This window comes from Hesperophylax consimilis, chromosome 23 (assembly GCF_061612785.1).
Source record: "Hesperophylax consimilis isolate HC1 chromosome 23, BYU_Hcon_1.0, whole genome shotgun sequence".
Classification (NCBI taxonomy): Eukaryota; Metazoa; Arthropoda; class Insecta; order Trichoptera; family Limnephilidae; genus Hesperophylax; species Hesperophylax consimilis.
This window is the reverse complement of record NC_142858.1, coordinates 17,343,395-17,359,765: the sequence shown is the minus strand read 5'-3', so window position 1 is coordinate 17,359,765 and position 16,371 is coordinate 17,343,395. Positions and strand designations below refer to the sequence as shown.

The window sequence follows — 16,371 nt, the reverse complement described above, 5'->3', positions numbered from 1 at the left end:
TTTAGGCAACATGCTCTTCAATTGAGGATGCTAACTTCGACTTTGACAGTTTGGATTCTTGTTGCAGTACTCTGACCACTGTTTGAATTACTTGTCTGCCTTGTTTGACAGCATGGGCAGTAGTAGATTAGTACCTATCTGTTGAGCACCAGCCTATTTGATGTCAGTTATTACCATGTACGATGTTTTAAATAAAAGTATATTTTGTTTTTTAATTTTTTTAAATATAATTTATTGTTTCCTCATTAATCGATATTTCTACATATATTATAAACATTTTTGCATCTTTACATAATAAAAAGAAAATAGGTACTTCCAGGAAGCAAACCGTGATGATGTTTATAATATGTATTGCAAAATACCGGGATAAGGTTTTGCACCACTGCGTGAGAAGCAGAATATATACGAAACAATGAAGTCTAGTATTTCTATCCTATCCTAGAAATTATGGAGTCTGCTTGAAGTCATAACAATACACTCAGGAGTGGCAACGGCAAACCCTCGGTGCCGTATATGTATTAAATTTTATAATAATCGAGTGTGTGGACAGCCTGCTCCATAAAATCAGCAAAACAGGAATAATGGCAAGAAATAACTGAACATAATGTTTGTTGTATTTAAAAACACATAAAACTTAAGATATTGCATGGAATTAAGAATATCACCGTATCAATGAAACGAACTTTTACAAATGGAAGGGCGTTTCTTAACGTTTAGCACAACCTTGCAACACCAAAATAAAAAAAAAATTAAATGACTAATTTAGAAAACAAAATACACAAAATTATTGCATAAGTTATTACATTAAAAATTTTCTAAATTTTGTTTCTTGATAAAAAATACTCATTCACACTTCAAAGGAGAACTCTGAAATGCGAGGTAATGCTTACCCTCCTCACTATACTGAAACTATCCAAAATGATATCAAAAGTATAGTTACTTTTAACACAACACACTACATATCCATCCATCTTGAAATAAAATGATTCTTGCTCAAACATCCCACATAATCAAGGATGCTAACAGCAAAACAATTACAGTGGAAGGTGCACAGCCTTGTATTATTCAAACACTTACATTATTCTACAGGATATTTGTATGGATTTACTTATAAAACTCGCCACATGTAAATACAGCGGGCGCCGGTTCATGTGTTCCCTGGTCTTGCGGCATAATCAGACGGCCATATAGGTATATATACAGGTTACACCACACTCTAGAATCAACATGTCGCTTAAAATTCCGTAAAATTTAATAACAGAATAGAATAATTGCTTTAAAGAGTGGAATTCCACATTTAGGAATTAACTGATAATAAATTATTGTTTTTGTGTTTACTGCTACTACATTTTATTATTCTTTTAAATAATGAGTACTATTGAAAAGAGAAAAAACAATGCATCTCTGAATTACAATTTTTTATATCTGTTAAAAGAACAAATGTAAAAAATGTGACCACATTAACCGGCACCGGCGGTAGAATTTGCATATTTCTATTTTATTTATTATTAGGAAACAAATAAATTTGATATTCAAAACAATTTGGCAACAAAAAAACTTATCCTTCAGTGATATCAAAACATTGAAATCAAAACAGATACCTTTAAATAGACAATGTTAACCACTCGAGTGATGGAGATTTCCAGGTGTTGATTTAATTAATATCATATTTCCAAATATGTATACAGAAATATATGAACTGCTAACTGCGTTTTAAAGTATAAATCCACCTAAATTTCCCCATTTATCCCATAATTTTAGGATTTATATTTTTTTTAAATTGGGAAATTTATAATTCATAAAAATCATTTACCTAAATTTGGGTAGCCATCACCCGAGTGGTTAATAATATAATAATAATAAAATTTATTTACACCTCAGAAACCGGTAGTGATAGATTAATATGGCAAAAGTGATTTTGCCATTTATTGATACTGAAAATATATTACGTTTATTCAGAATTAATAGTGACTCAAATTAATTATTTAATATAGCTTTTGATATAAAATAGAAGTGTAATAAGAAAAAACAAGTTGGCAATGGACTGGAAATTAACAGTTCGTTTGTTTGTTGGTTGGCTTGTTTGTTAGTTTAACTGAAGAGAAATTCGGTGGCTCTCTGCATGTCCCAATCGCAAGTGGAAAGAGCAACTACAGCCTGGCACTCCTCGATGCCAATGTCAGTGAGGTGCTTTGTCCTCTCCTCAAAGATGGAGTTATTGCAGGGCCCGCCAGCATAGATGTGTGTCCACTGCTTGGCTGTGAGCCGAAACATGTCGAAGTGCTCCTTGTACTGCTTGGCAACCACGGCGTCTTGCGGGTCGTCGGGTTCGGCGGCCGACATCAAGGCCTGCAGCGATAGCAGCACCGTGCGCAGCGTCATGGCCGCCGCCCACTGGTCCTTCAGGATATCAAGGCAGATAGCGCCCGTCACCGACGAGATGTTCGGATGCCAGATCTTTGTTATGAATTTAACCTGCAAACAAACATACACACACAGTACAGTACAACTTGCGCTAGAAACATTACAGATGACACTATATGATAGAACACAACTATACGTACAATGCGTTTGATCAGTGAACGGTACGCTGCATTTGAATGTATTTATATTGTACAGTTACATTATACAGCAAAGTTAGAATATACATATATTAAGCGCAGCACCTTTCTCTACTGCAGTGATTTTCAACATGGGGCGCAATTTGAATATTTTGAAAATTTTAAATTAATAAAAAAAAAGGATTTAACAAACTACCCGATTATTAATTTAGTTTTAATAAACGTGTAGATTCATACATTTTTCGATTTGTTCCAGTGCAATTTAGCATCCAAATGAGAACCTATTTAATATACCTACAGTGGGTCACTTTAAATTTTGTCCCAAAACCATCTCCTTTCTTTCTCTTTGCTATACAGACAGAGGAGGTAAACACCATCATGTATGAGGTATGCTCAGTATCATAAAAATTATTTTTAATGGGTTTTCGGATATGAATGCGTTGAGATAGAGATATTTACGACCTAAGATTATTAAAGTATTAGATAGGAGATGTGAAAAAATGTCAGTAAAAAGTTTTTTGTGTGATGAACGATAGCCATCTTGAACTTGAATATTAGTTTGCGAAATAACATTTATCATTGTTGACGTAATTTGCATAGAATAATTTAAAATGTCAAATTCTGTAGATTTATTATTGTGTATTGAAAGAAATCGCAAACAATTCATTGAATCATGACAAACGTATTCAAATAAAGGGACAATTAGTTTATGTTACAAGAGTGAGAAAAATAAAGAGGTTAAAAACAATATTTTAAATTAGTTAAGTTATAATTGTTGTCAGTGGATTTGCAGGTGCAATAAAATGAATGTATGGGTTATTTTGCTTTCATTGTTTGCTTTTTAAATCTACTTATAAAAAAAAGGACTGAGGCTGGAGTTAGTGACATAAAAAATAGGAAAAGATCTTTAAAAAGAAAAAAAAACCGTTAATTAGTTATATGTGTAAATAATTAGATAAATAATCTTAAATAAAAAAATATTGTACTACCGGCTTCAGAAGAGGTAAGTACCTGCAAATTAATTATAATCATTGGTGTTTTTATAATTTTCACTACGCATTAGCAAGATTTTCAATATGTAAAAACATATAATTTTTTTTTTTTCGATTACCTTCCACTTCTGGACCCCTAGAGCCACCTCTGATAAGCATATATATATTATGTACTAGTGCAGACCCGAGAAATTTCATGGGATATTATAATTGTAGGATTTGTAAAGCTGAAAGTATTTATGAAAAATATATTTGCCTTACGACCATTGCCTTTCAAAAGAAATTTACCTATCGAATGCTAGTAAACTTGAAAAATTACAACATCTTTCCAATGACATTATAAAAATACAAGACATGTGTTATGTCTTACATGCTTATGTTATATTCATTCTAATCGAGCAACAAAATTTAGCACTGCTTATACATACAAAGAAAATCAATTCGAAGAATATGTATTTGAACAGGCCAATAAAGTATGTAAACTAGACCTAGTTCAGTGAAACCATGTGCGTTTTCTCAGTAACGTATCTAACACTATTGATTTATCTATGCATCAGTTACTATAAGAGTATTTATTAATTTGTGACTGCATATATGTCAGTGTTGTTCTAGAATGATGGTAGTACCTCTTGACCGATATCCAGATTTTCAAAATTCAACTGTAATTATTTTATATTCTATGTTGTGTGTGTAAATACAACTTGGCTGATTTTATAATCTTTTACTCGTTTAGTGTTTATCGAATAGCAAACACGTGCATCCTTTTAAAAGAGCAATAGGCGAACACTATACACATTTTTAAATATCGTCAGATTATATTTTTTATGTTTAACAAGTACATATGTATATTGTTATGCATTATTATTTTTATGTTACAGGTATGACTTTGGGCGATTTTATATCAATGCTGGAGAATGATTCATTGAATGTTTCTTCTGAAAATTAGGTTGGTATTGCCTTTATGCCTCCAAGAAGTGTTGTTTCTTTGACAACTGAAATTCGGTGAGGAAGATAACATTTATTTCAATAATTTGCCAGAAGGCCAGAAGAGGGCTGAAGCAGAATTATTTTTTGATGACGGACAAAAGGACAGGATGTGGAAGATACTCACTTTACCAAAACAAATGGAAAAAATGGTGACACAATGGTGAAAAAATTTTCATGTTCCTATAAAATTAGGCATGGAGAGCAAGCTGAAGAGGAAGAGAACCATATTTTTGACAAAGCGATGATCCCATATTATGGAAAACACAGAGACAAACAATTTATTATAGGAAAACCCATCAGATACAGAGTTGTAAACTGAGGGTGGGAACAACGACAGGAGGGTATGTGAACTGGATGGAGCCAATTCTGTTCCAGCTAAATATAGAGATTTAGGATTAGGTCCATCGACCGTTATTCAATTCTTCAACGTTCTGATGAACCAAGGTTCATTTCCATTATGCATTATTTTTAATACCTTTTAACAACTGTACTACTTATAGATGAGCTCCAGTAGAGTGGCATTAGAGGCACTGGAACCATTAGAGAACATAGGATATTATGAAAATGCCACCTTACTGGAGAGACAAAGATGAAGAAAAATGAACAAGATGGACTCCATTTCAAATGTTTTATAAAATATGAAAAAAAGCATGTTCCTTGTTCTAGTTGAATACAATCTTTTCCAAAGTTTAAAGTGTTGTCCCTTTTAAAAGATCGGTCTCTCACAACAATCAAATCGACTTTTATAATCGAAAACACTGTTTTATAATTAATTTATTACCAAGTATTACTGGTTATCATAATATCTGTGTGAAGCGCTACGGTCCCAAGCAACCACCGCTTCTTCCCCGCGCAGCCAGAAACCTTTTTTGGTTGCTCATACTGGAGGATATAGGACGTTGTGGAGGAGGAACTCAACTACTAACATTTCATGTTGGACTCCATGAAAATAAACTATTAGCAAACATTTATAAGTGAAAGTGTCACATAAATGGTGCATTTTTTTTCCATTCATCCACAAAATCGGAACTGTATCATTTATTTTATGACAAAATATCAGCGAAAGTGTAAAATTACATAAAATCTAAAAAGATTATTATTTTCAGTGAACTAATATTTAAAACTATTTTTGCTCTTTTAATAATTTAACACAATTGAATACTGTTCACAGTATGTATGCAAATTCACACATGTTAGACCACATATTAAGTAATGTTAAACCTTGAATTAATACACTTCCGGCGGGAAGGGTAGTTCTACCAGCAGTGGTAGAGTTCAAGTTTTCAAGTAGGTTCGGCGTGAAAGGCACTGCTTTCTGATAATTTTATATAAATACTAGCTGTACCCCACTCAGTCTGTCTGTGCAGATAGAGAAACAATAGCGCGTGTTGCTTTTCCGTCTAACAGATGGCGCATTTTTTCAAAGAAAAGAATGTTTGTCCAACAGATGGTGCTGTTTTTCAAAAGAAGCATGTTTTTACCTGTCACAGGTAACATCTATATAATATAGGTATATAAAACACGCATGCGTATTCGAATACAACGTTTTGCCAAAATTTCAAAGCAATCATTGAAGAACTTTTGAAGATTTAAGATATTGAACAAATGGACATTTACATTTTTATTTATATAGATTTTATATCAATCTCTTTGTAAAGGTCCCAACTATATGTATGTATATGTATTTCAAAATGTGAACAAGGTCTTCCCCATATTCAACTTCTTGTTTTTTGTGTGGAAGAATATTTTATCAAAGGGAAACTATATTTAAACCTTTAGAACGGGTAATCAAAAATGGCGAAAATCGAGTTCCTCGGCCGCCCCTTCAAATTCGGGTGGTATCTTTGGAGTAAACTCGTATGAATACCAATTATTCTCGTTTAAATCGAATTTTTGCATCCGATTTCCGTCGCGATCGGCCCTTCAGGTTCAGTTATTCTAAGCAAATTCATAAAAATACCGCACATTTCCGCGTAAATAAAATTTTCGTGGCCGATTAACGTCGCAGCCGGTCCTTTCAACTCAGATATTACAAAAATACGATATATTTATGTGTAAACGGAAATTTCGCGGCCGATTTCGGTAGCTACCGATCCTTTAAATTCAGATATTTGAAGTAAATTTCGTAAAAATGCGTCAAATTTCCAGGTAAATAGTAATTTTGCGGCCGATTTCCGTAGCGCAGATATTCAAAGTAAATTTAATAAAAATACAATATATTTTCGCGTAAATTGAAATTTCGGAGCCTATTTCCGTCTCGCCGGATCTTTGAAATTCAGATATTTGAAATAAGCTCGTAAAAATGTGATATATTTACGTGTAAATCGAAATTTCGCAGCCGATTTCCATCGCGGCTGACCCTTCAAATTCAGGTATTTATAATAAATACTTAAAAATACGATATATTTACGCGTAAATCGAAATTTCGGAGCCTATTTCCGTCTCGCCGGATCTTTGAAATTCAGATATTTGAAATAAGCTCGTAAAAATGTGATATATTTACGTGTAAATCGAAATTTCGCAGCCGATTTCCATCGCGGCTGACCCTTCAAATTCAGGTATTTATAATAAATACTTAAAAGTACGATATATTTACGCGTAAATCAAAATTTCGCAGCGGATTTCCATCGCGGCTGACCCTTTGAATTCAGATATTTATAATAAATTCGTAAAAATACAATATGTTTCTGCGTAAATCGAATTTTCTCGGCAGATTTTCATAAAACTACGATTATTATTATTGTGTAAATCGATTCCGATTTACACAATAATAATACTAATTAGGGCGATGTATAACCACGTAAAAAATACACTTTTTGGGAATTTTACGGATATGGCTGTCTTTTAGATTCAGATTTACGAAATCTTATGATTTATTTTCTAAGGACGGGTTGTTTCGGAGAATTTGAACAATTCATCAAATTTCAACATTCATTTCCGGGTTCTGTGAAAGTCCTATTCAAGTTCTGTTATTATATCATTACAGGCTAGTTGCTTGACAAAACTGAAATTAAAACAGAACTTGAAAAAATCTTTCACAGAACTGGAAAATGAACGTTGAAATTTGATGAATTGTTCAAATTCTCCGAAACAACCCGTCCTAAGTGTCGAAGTTTCGATTAGTTTTTCGAATTACACAAACAAATACTCGTGTGCGGACAAAAATAAATTTCGAATTACGAATTTCGAATTAAAAAACCATTTTGAATGAAAAAAAATTTCTGTGGATATTTTTTTGGCGAAAATTTCGTTTTACACGTTTTTTCGAATTATCGGGATTCGAATTAACGGGGTTCTACTGTATCTGAAATTATATGTCACGTAATCCATGTTGAACAAGAGAAAAACTTGTACTTAAGTATAGTCATGGAAAACTGTTTTATGCTCTGAAAGTGAGAACTTCTGCTCATCAGAATGCCCCAATATACTGCACGATTCAAGTGTTTAGCGATATTCTCTACGTAATGTAGCATGTATATAAATTAATGGCTTTGGGATAGAATGTATTTGGGAAAGATTTTGTGTATAATTATATCGGGGGGAAATTACTACATGTGTGTAGGTAACTCAGAAATCAGCATTTTCGGGTTACACACACAACCATAACTTTATTTCCTCATCCACGTCTTCTACAAATGTGCAACTGTAAAACTTATGTGCTGGTGGCATACATGGGAAATACGAAAACGCTTCCGAGTTAACTAGTTGTAGTAATAACCCCTCAACATTATACAAAATAAACGCCATATGCACAACCTTCAATAGGTTTGGTTAATTATTTTATATAGATAATTCAACGCAAGCATAAAATAATTAAATATATCAATGTTTCTAACCCATAGCATACTAACAAGCGCTACTCGGGCGTGCGGTGACAGTCATTTTGTTCCAACAGCGAGCACCGCTCGGCTATTTCTGACGTCGCAGTAATTTTGAAAAAATTTAATATTTTGTGATATATATGGGCAACCTTTAACTTTGATAGCTAGAATGATTATTTAATTCTTCATTCATTGAGTCAAGTAGCAAAGTGTTATTTTATTCTTTCCGGGTGTATTATACAAAAATTTTTGGAACCTGAAAAACTGAAAAAAGGACTTATTTTTTACTGCATTTCCCATACTTATTTTAGTATTATTATTTATTTTTATACAGACACATGGGTAAATTTATTACTTCTTTACGCAAAAAAAAAACTAAGATTGGATGTCAATTAAAAAAACATACTCAACATTTAACGAATAAACAACATTTAGTAGAAGAAGAACCAATTACAAATTTTATAATGATATTAATTCAGTATTCAAAGCACAGATTTTTCGCAAACAATTCAGTACGCAATGGGTTAATTATATTTAAGAATTTTTAGTAAAATTGCTTTTATAGTTTTCTTTCCATTTTATTACATATTATTATATTCACGCAAACTAGGGATTAAAATACAATTTTTCAAAAAAAATAATCTTTACGCCAAACTTTATTCAATCACAATGATAGAAAGCTGCAAATATTTCGACTATTCAAAAATAAAATCTTGTAATATATAAACATTTGCTTGTAGGCGCTAAGTACATAAAATATTGCATAATGTTATTTTTTTATTTTTTTTTTTGTAAGAAACAAACAGCTTTTATATAATAGATATACGAGATAAATATACAAGTTAACTGAAGTCAAGCCACAGAAGTTTCTTATGTTAAAGTGCATTAGAAATGAAGTTTTAGTATCTTAAAATTAATTTGGTGTTAAAGGAAGGGGAGAGGAAGAGGAAAATAGTTATATTAAAGTAAGTATATTTTAATTATACATTATGAATTAAAAATGTCGCTTAAATGTCGAGTAGGTCGCAAGAATAGGTTTGAGAACCTGGGGCTATCCTGTGAGACCGCCTCGCCACTATGGCGACCGGCAACTAGGTTGTGAGAGTAGATCTTGAGAGTAGGTCATGAGTGTATTGTGAGACCGGGTGCTGACAATCTATGTGCGCTCGCTTCGCCATTCCGGGGCCCAGTAACCAGGTCGTCAGAGTAGCTCGCGAGAGTGGGTCGTAAGACCCGGGTGCTGATGAAAAAATAACCTGCTCGCTCTTTGGAAGCTCGTGAACGAGTTTCAATGAGCGGGTCATTCACGATCGACCGAGGACTACTTTATACCCTATTGCCATGCAATGTTAGATTACTTCAATCCATTGAAAAACACTAGTTAATTATATGAATATCACATTCAATGCAAATTTTTAAGTATTTTAGGCTGTAAGGTAGTTAGTTAACTTGAAGACTACGGGACTTTCCGGTTGATAAAGTCAAAATAATGAATTTTCCATCCAAATTTATAGCATACATGCACATATCATCAGAGATTTTAATTGTTGACCCCGAGGTTATAGATGACATTTTTATCAATTTTTTTATCCATGAACATGGCTAGAGACTGCAGTAGACAAAAGGTAAACAATATACCAATGCACAAAATAAATAAATGTGTCCTTTAACATATTAAAGCCAACATAATAAATAGTATTCGGAAAACTAATATTTTAATAATATCGCTCACGTATTATGCGTCCGATTACCATTGCTGATTTAGAATATTATCTTTTAGAAAAGATTCAAATAAATTATAAAAAGAAAAACAACAGCACCTCCATTAGGCATACTGGGAAATAGTAGGCGATTGGAATACGGGGAAAGGATCGCTGGCAAACATGACACAACAAAACGAGAACAGAGCCTGAAGAAATTAGTGACATACGGAGAAATATGTTTACACAGCACTGAAGATACAACTTCAAATGATTGCTATCAAATACTAGCTGTACCCCGCCCCCTGTTGCTTTTACGTCCAACAGACAGCGCTGTTTTTCAAAAAAAGCATGTTTGTCCAACAAATTGCTCTTATTTTCAAGAAGCATGTTTCTACGTGTCACATGTTACATCTATATAATATAAGTATATAAAAACACACGCGTGCGTATTCAAATGCAATTTCAAAGCAATCGGTGAAGAACTTAACCTAACTACATTTTTATTTGTATAGATATTGTGTACAAGCAATCTGAATGCTTTAAATTCAATGGCGGTCCAATTACCAAGGGCAACAGCCTGCACTGCATCATGTCTCTGTTGCAGTAAGGGGAGCATAAGGCTGCCAATACACGGACGTCAGTGTTGTGAGAACTATGCAATTGCCTGTAGCCGTGTATTCCCAACCTAAGTCCTGACATAGATAACACAAAAGTACAATCGCAGCAGTGTCAGTGTTTAGTCGCAGTTAGTGGTACATACCTTAGGAGGGTTGAAGGGATAGGTTTCGGGGACCCTGATGTCCAGGATGAACTTGCCTCCTTCGTATGGAGTGTCTGGGGGACCAGCGATCTCGCCCAGCAGTTCAGTCCAAGAGTCATTCATGAGCTCTACCTTGATGGAACATTTTGCCAGCTGAAATTTCACATCACAATAATTTGTTAACAACAATGAAATTGTTAAAAACTACTACACATCTTTTTGTTATTGAAATGTATATTACTAGAATAATAAAGCTATATTGCCTTGTTGTCTATGTTTCCTTAATGTCATGAAATTGTTAATAACTATTACAAACCTTTTTGTTATTTAAATGTATGTTACTAGAATTATGAAGCTATATTGCCTTGTTGTCTATGTTACCTAAAAAATATATTGGTAAATTTAAATAGTAAGTTTCAAACTAGGCGAAATATTTCGATTTCGTTAGACATCATTGCTAAATAATATATATTTATAATCTTTGTGTCGTTTCCTGGAAACAATCTAGTGTGATAATAATTATATTATTTAGTGAACTAACTCTTAAAAGAAATAGAATCTTAAATAAAACAAGAGACCCAAACTGATACAATAATAAATTGCAACATTAATGTCGTTGCATATTATGCCTAGATCCATCGCGCCGTGAATGCTTTGGTAAATTCGGTTCTAAAAGGCAAGTCATCAAGAAGTACGGTACGTTAAAAAAACGTCACAAAGAGAATATTTTGAAAAATACTACAATATTATACATACGTGCGAAGACCAATCGCACTAGAGCAAACGCACACTAATCCCGTGCGAGACACTGTGACTGCAGTCTGAACTGACAGAAAACCACATCGAGTTCAAGTTTTGATTATTGAATAATGGCGCTCACCTCTTCGCTCTTAATGACTTCTTGAAACTCCCTCTTTATTCGCTGTACAGCGATATTCGCCGCCATTTTTACGGTGACTAACAATAAATTTGCAGCAAACACTACCAAAAGACGAACGGGCGAACTTTTCACTTTTCTTTTCGCGGAGCTGACGATTTGTGACGAAACAAGGAAATTGTTCTATGCCATAAATAAACCACTCTCTAGATCGATATCTTCGGGCTTTTTGTATGGCGCCATTTTGTCACCCCCTTAACCACAGACGACCACAGATAAAACGGTCGTTTGGTCCAGACAGGTAAATATATCGTGGACCATAAAGAGATCTCAAGGACATTTAAAAAAAGTGCAAACATAGACAATATAACTGCACCCAACTAACATCGTTTATTCACTAGCCCAAAAAAAATATATTTTAAAAATAAAAATATTGGAATGCAGGAAAAGGAAAATTAAAAAAAAAAACCCACAGCTATGCACACATCAAAATATTTTTTATTTTCAAAAAGACAATGGACAGTAATACAAAACAGGGTCAGTACAACCGATGTATTGAGCATTGATTTATTATTGAAGTAGAAGATAATAATAATTTATCTAAACAAAAAATGAAACAGAACAAGACACAGAAAAATAAAAAGTAACGGTCTCAACTAGGAATCGAACCCAGGATTTTTGTCTTACTGCAACAACTTAATAGGATTTAATTTGACCTTGCACAAAAATACAAGAATATATACAGAAGTCTGTTATATATATACAAATGTTATACATATCGCAGCTGCCGTCTGGTCCCCAAAATCTCCAAGTGCGTCTTCTGTTTCCTGGGAGAAAGGGCTGCCGTCAGACCAATGCAGCTCAAAATGCCCTTCGTCTTACCTAGAAAAAGACAAAATTTGAGACCAATGATTCTATTCTAGTATTGTACACATATTTAATAAATTTCATGGATTAAAATTAATTAAAAATATTTTAAGAAAAAGGGGACATTAATGGTGATGGATTAATTCACTGTTGAACTTGTGAACTTTCTTGTAGGTATGGGAAAAAATCGCGTTTTATGCAGTTTCTGCAGAATTTGTAGGGAGCGAAAACAAAACTTCTTGAGCGAGTTTCACTGCAATATAAATTAGGTGTATACCTTCAGAATATTCCTTCAAATGACGAGGATTCCACACTGTTGAAGCGTACTGTAGGTGACTTACATCTTATAAATATTAGTTAAAGAGTAACAAATTTAAGTGTTAATTATTACTGCCACAGCACTAGAAGTTATTTAAATTCTCCTGCAAGGGTTTCATATAATTTCCACAGCTTTGTCGTCAACAAACATTATTGAAAATGCTGGTTATATCTGAATAAGGTACTTACATGATGCAATTCTGTAGAGGTTTAAATGACCTTGTTTGATGTAATCGTGGCTTTGTTTAGCAGTTTTAGCATCCTAATACGTGTTATAGTATCGCGTCGGAAAACGGATACGTCTGAAAAGGAAAATTAATTAAATTATTAGCCAATGAAGTACATTCAGGAATCAGGAACGAACATTGTATCAAAGAACGAGAGGTTAGTACCTGTATTTAACGGGTTCGGGTCCTTCTTTCAATTGGTGGAGATAGACCGGATAACACAACACGGCATTAATTTATCACCTTTCTTCTAGCACGTAACATTATTTTTATATGGGTGAAAGAAAATTCAAAATATTTACGCTAAAATCTTCAACTGACATTTCAACTTACGAAATGGCGTTCTGGAAATTACCGTTAATTTTTATCGGAGCATAAAGCATGCTTAGCTTCTCTTTCTGTTACACAAGTCGCTATGGTAGAGAGCGAGAGATCAAGCTACAATTTTTGCTCTAAGCCAATGAGATCTGAGCTTTCAGCCACAACAGCTTTGTCTATAAGAATTTGGGTTGGGAATAACTCCTCCCATCAAGGTTACAAGGTTATGCGGGAGTTATACGCCCCTGTTCTATGCATAAATAAACCACTCACTAGATATCACCGATATCTTTCGGCTTTTTGTACGGAAAAAGTATGTGCACTACTTAACCACAGATATAGCCGACGGAGCGGTTATGATAGACAAGGTAGAAAAACTCAAGGCCATTTAAAAAAGGTGCGACCATAAACAATATAATTGCACTCATCAATTCATTATTTAGCACAAAAAACTATTTTTAAAATAAAAATGTCATTGAAACAGAAAAATATCGAAATGTTTCCTGAGGGAAAAGTTCATCTGACTAAGAAAATGAACTTATACAGAAAATTTTCTCAGGAGGAAACTTTGTCAGTGAAACTTGTTAATCTGAGACGAAAAAACTTTTAGGACGGGTTGTTTCAGAAAATTCGAACAATTCATCAAATTTTACAGTTAATTTTCAAGGACTGTGAAAGTTCTATTAAGTTCTAATTTCAGTACTGTGAAGTAACTGGCCCATGTTGATATAATAACAAAACTTCAATAGGACTTACACAGAACTTAAAAATCAACTTTGAAATTTGATGAATTGTTCAAATTTTCTGAAACAACCCGTCCTTTATGACTTAAAATTTTAATTTCTTTTTAAAAGGAACAAGAAATTTGAACACATGAAAAACAAAGAACACTGAAAAAAATTTTCAAAACTTGATTGTGCTTATTTTGGATAGCAAAATGTAAAAACTCATAGTAACATATGTTTAAAAAAATTTAATTTAATCAAAACAGTAAGATAAAACACATTAATGAATAGCATGAATAAGTTGCTCAATGTAGTAAATAACATTTATACGTTGTGGAGGAAGACATATGCCTAGAAGGCGTTGGTAAAAAACACTTTTAACGAGCCATTTAACATTTTTTGGTAATGAAAAAACCTGACGCTTAATTTACGTCGGAATAACCTAAAATCTTTCCATTCGCTATAAACAAGAACTTACGCAGGTAGTTGAATATATGTTTGTAACTCGCTAGCACTACACTGTCTTTATTACGAACAATTTTTACAAGCAACTTCCTGAAACAGCATGTATGCCAGCCTTCCAAAATATCAAATTGACACACTTCAACCAGTTTTTAATGCAGCAGCACCGCTCATAACCGGGGTTTCTAAATATTCGCACATTTCAGAACACCTTCGTAACCCTCACTGGCTCAAGTGCCGTAAAAGAATCCAGTACAACTTGTGCTAGATGGTGTTTAAATGCTTCAAAGAAAATCCTACATCTCTGAACTATGCGTCCCGGAAAACATTGGTCTTAGGCAATCAATTCTTAGATCAGCAACATCATTAGCTGTAGGCAGACTGGTGGAACCTAAGCACAAGCCAAATACTAAGTTTGGTGATCACGCTTTCGGAGCATCTGGGCAAAAGGCTTGGTTTTACATAAACTAAAAACTTACCCTTAAATTAAATATACCATTCCTGAAAGAAAGTCCAATTATATCCAATTTTCCAAAAATGTCGTAAATCCTGTATAGCTAAATTTCACTAATATGCAATTAGTTTATGTTAATTTTAAGTTACCTAACAGGTAAGTATGGTACTGTATATTATCTTCATATTATATAGTTAGTAATAACATAAATCATTTTAGAAATGTATTATATATTTGTAAAGCGCCCTTGAGGTGATTTTGCACAAAAACGGCGCTGTAAAAATCATCATTTATTATTATTAAGCAATATTTTAAACAAGAAATGATATTATTTCATGAATTTGTTGTCACCATGTCGTTTCCCGCGTGGCCTCGAGCGAAGTGTCAAACTCTAAGCCAATTAGATCTGAGCTTTCAGTAACAATTTTTTTTTCTACAAAAAAACGGAGTAGGGCGTGTCGGTTTCAAATGTGTTTCAAGGTCAGACAGGAGATATATGCCCATGGTTCTATGCATTTCAAAGCCATAGACAAAAAGTGTTATTTACAATAGATGTGCGCATGCGGAAACACCATAAAAAAAGCACCACACACGGTAAGCGAAATCGGGAGATTATAGTATAATCGAGATAATTGGTTTGATAAGATGAGAACCGAATTTATTTTAAAACTTAAAATGATGAAAAGGAGAACAATACATAATAAAATAGGCACCGCAGCAGAATGTTTATTGGAAAATAAACCTATTTACACACCTAGTTTTCTTAAAGTTAACGGTATTAATTTGAAGTTGTAATTTTGTATAGATATTCATTTTTCCTGTAGTATTTACTACGTCCGGTATATTATTCAGCTCGTATCTTCGCTGTGTGCGACATTCCTCGCGCAAATTTAAGCGAGCTAAATCGGCCGCTTAAATCTGGTAAGACGCAGAATAGTTTTCTACGTCAGGACAATGTTTTCGGCGATTTGTTTGTCATCATTTCACCAATAGTGCATTGACTACAGTAAAACAAATACTATTTAAAATTAGTATCCTCGCATATACCACCATGCTGATTGAAGTGGGGAACTTTATCAAACAATCAACTCGTTATAATTATGTTTAATATGATGTTTTAAGCGGGCCAATTATTAGCCCGCCTAAAATATTTGACATTTTGAAAGATCTCGATCTCCCCATATCCATCCCATATCTCCCGATGATGTGAGAGAATAGATATGATATAGGTACCACTCTCGCAACATAGATCAAGTACTTTCCTGTAATAAAATCATAGGCAATAGTGTAATATTGCTG

The 16,371-nt window shown here is 33.5% G+C and overlaps 1 protein-coding gene across 1 annotated transcript; it reads right to left on the bottom strand.

Moving 5' to 3' along the window:
- Positions 1-1,428: 1,428 nt before the first annotated feature.
- Positions 1,429-11,890, bottom strand: Ubc4 (ubiquitin conjugating enzyme 4). Its single transcript, XM_089646002.1, has 3 exons — positions 11,705-11,890; positions 10,825-10,977; positions 1,429-2,475 (listed from the first exon to the last, which is right to left on the bottom strand). The coding sequence occupies exons 1-3, from the start codon at positions 11,768-11,770 to the stop codon at positions 2,092-2,094; spliced, it is 603 nt and encodes a 200-aa protein (XP_089502128.1). The 5' UTR covers positions 11,771-11,890; the 3' UTR covers positions 1,429-2,091.
- Positions 11,891-16,371: the final 4,481 nt, after the last annotated feature.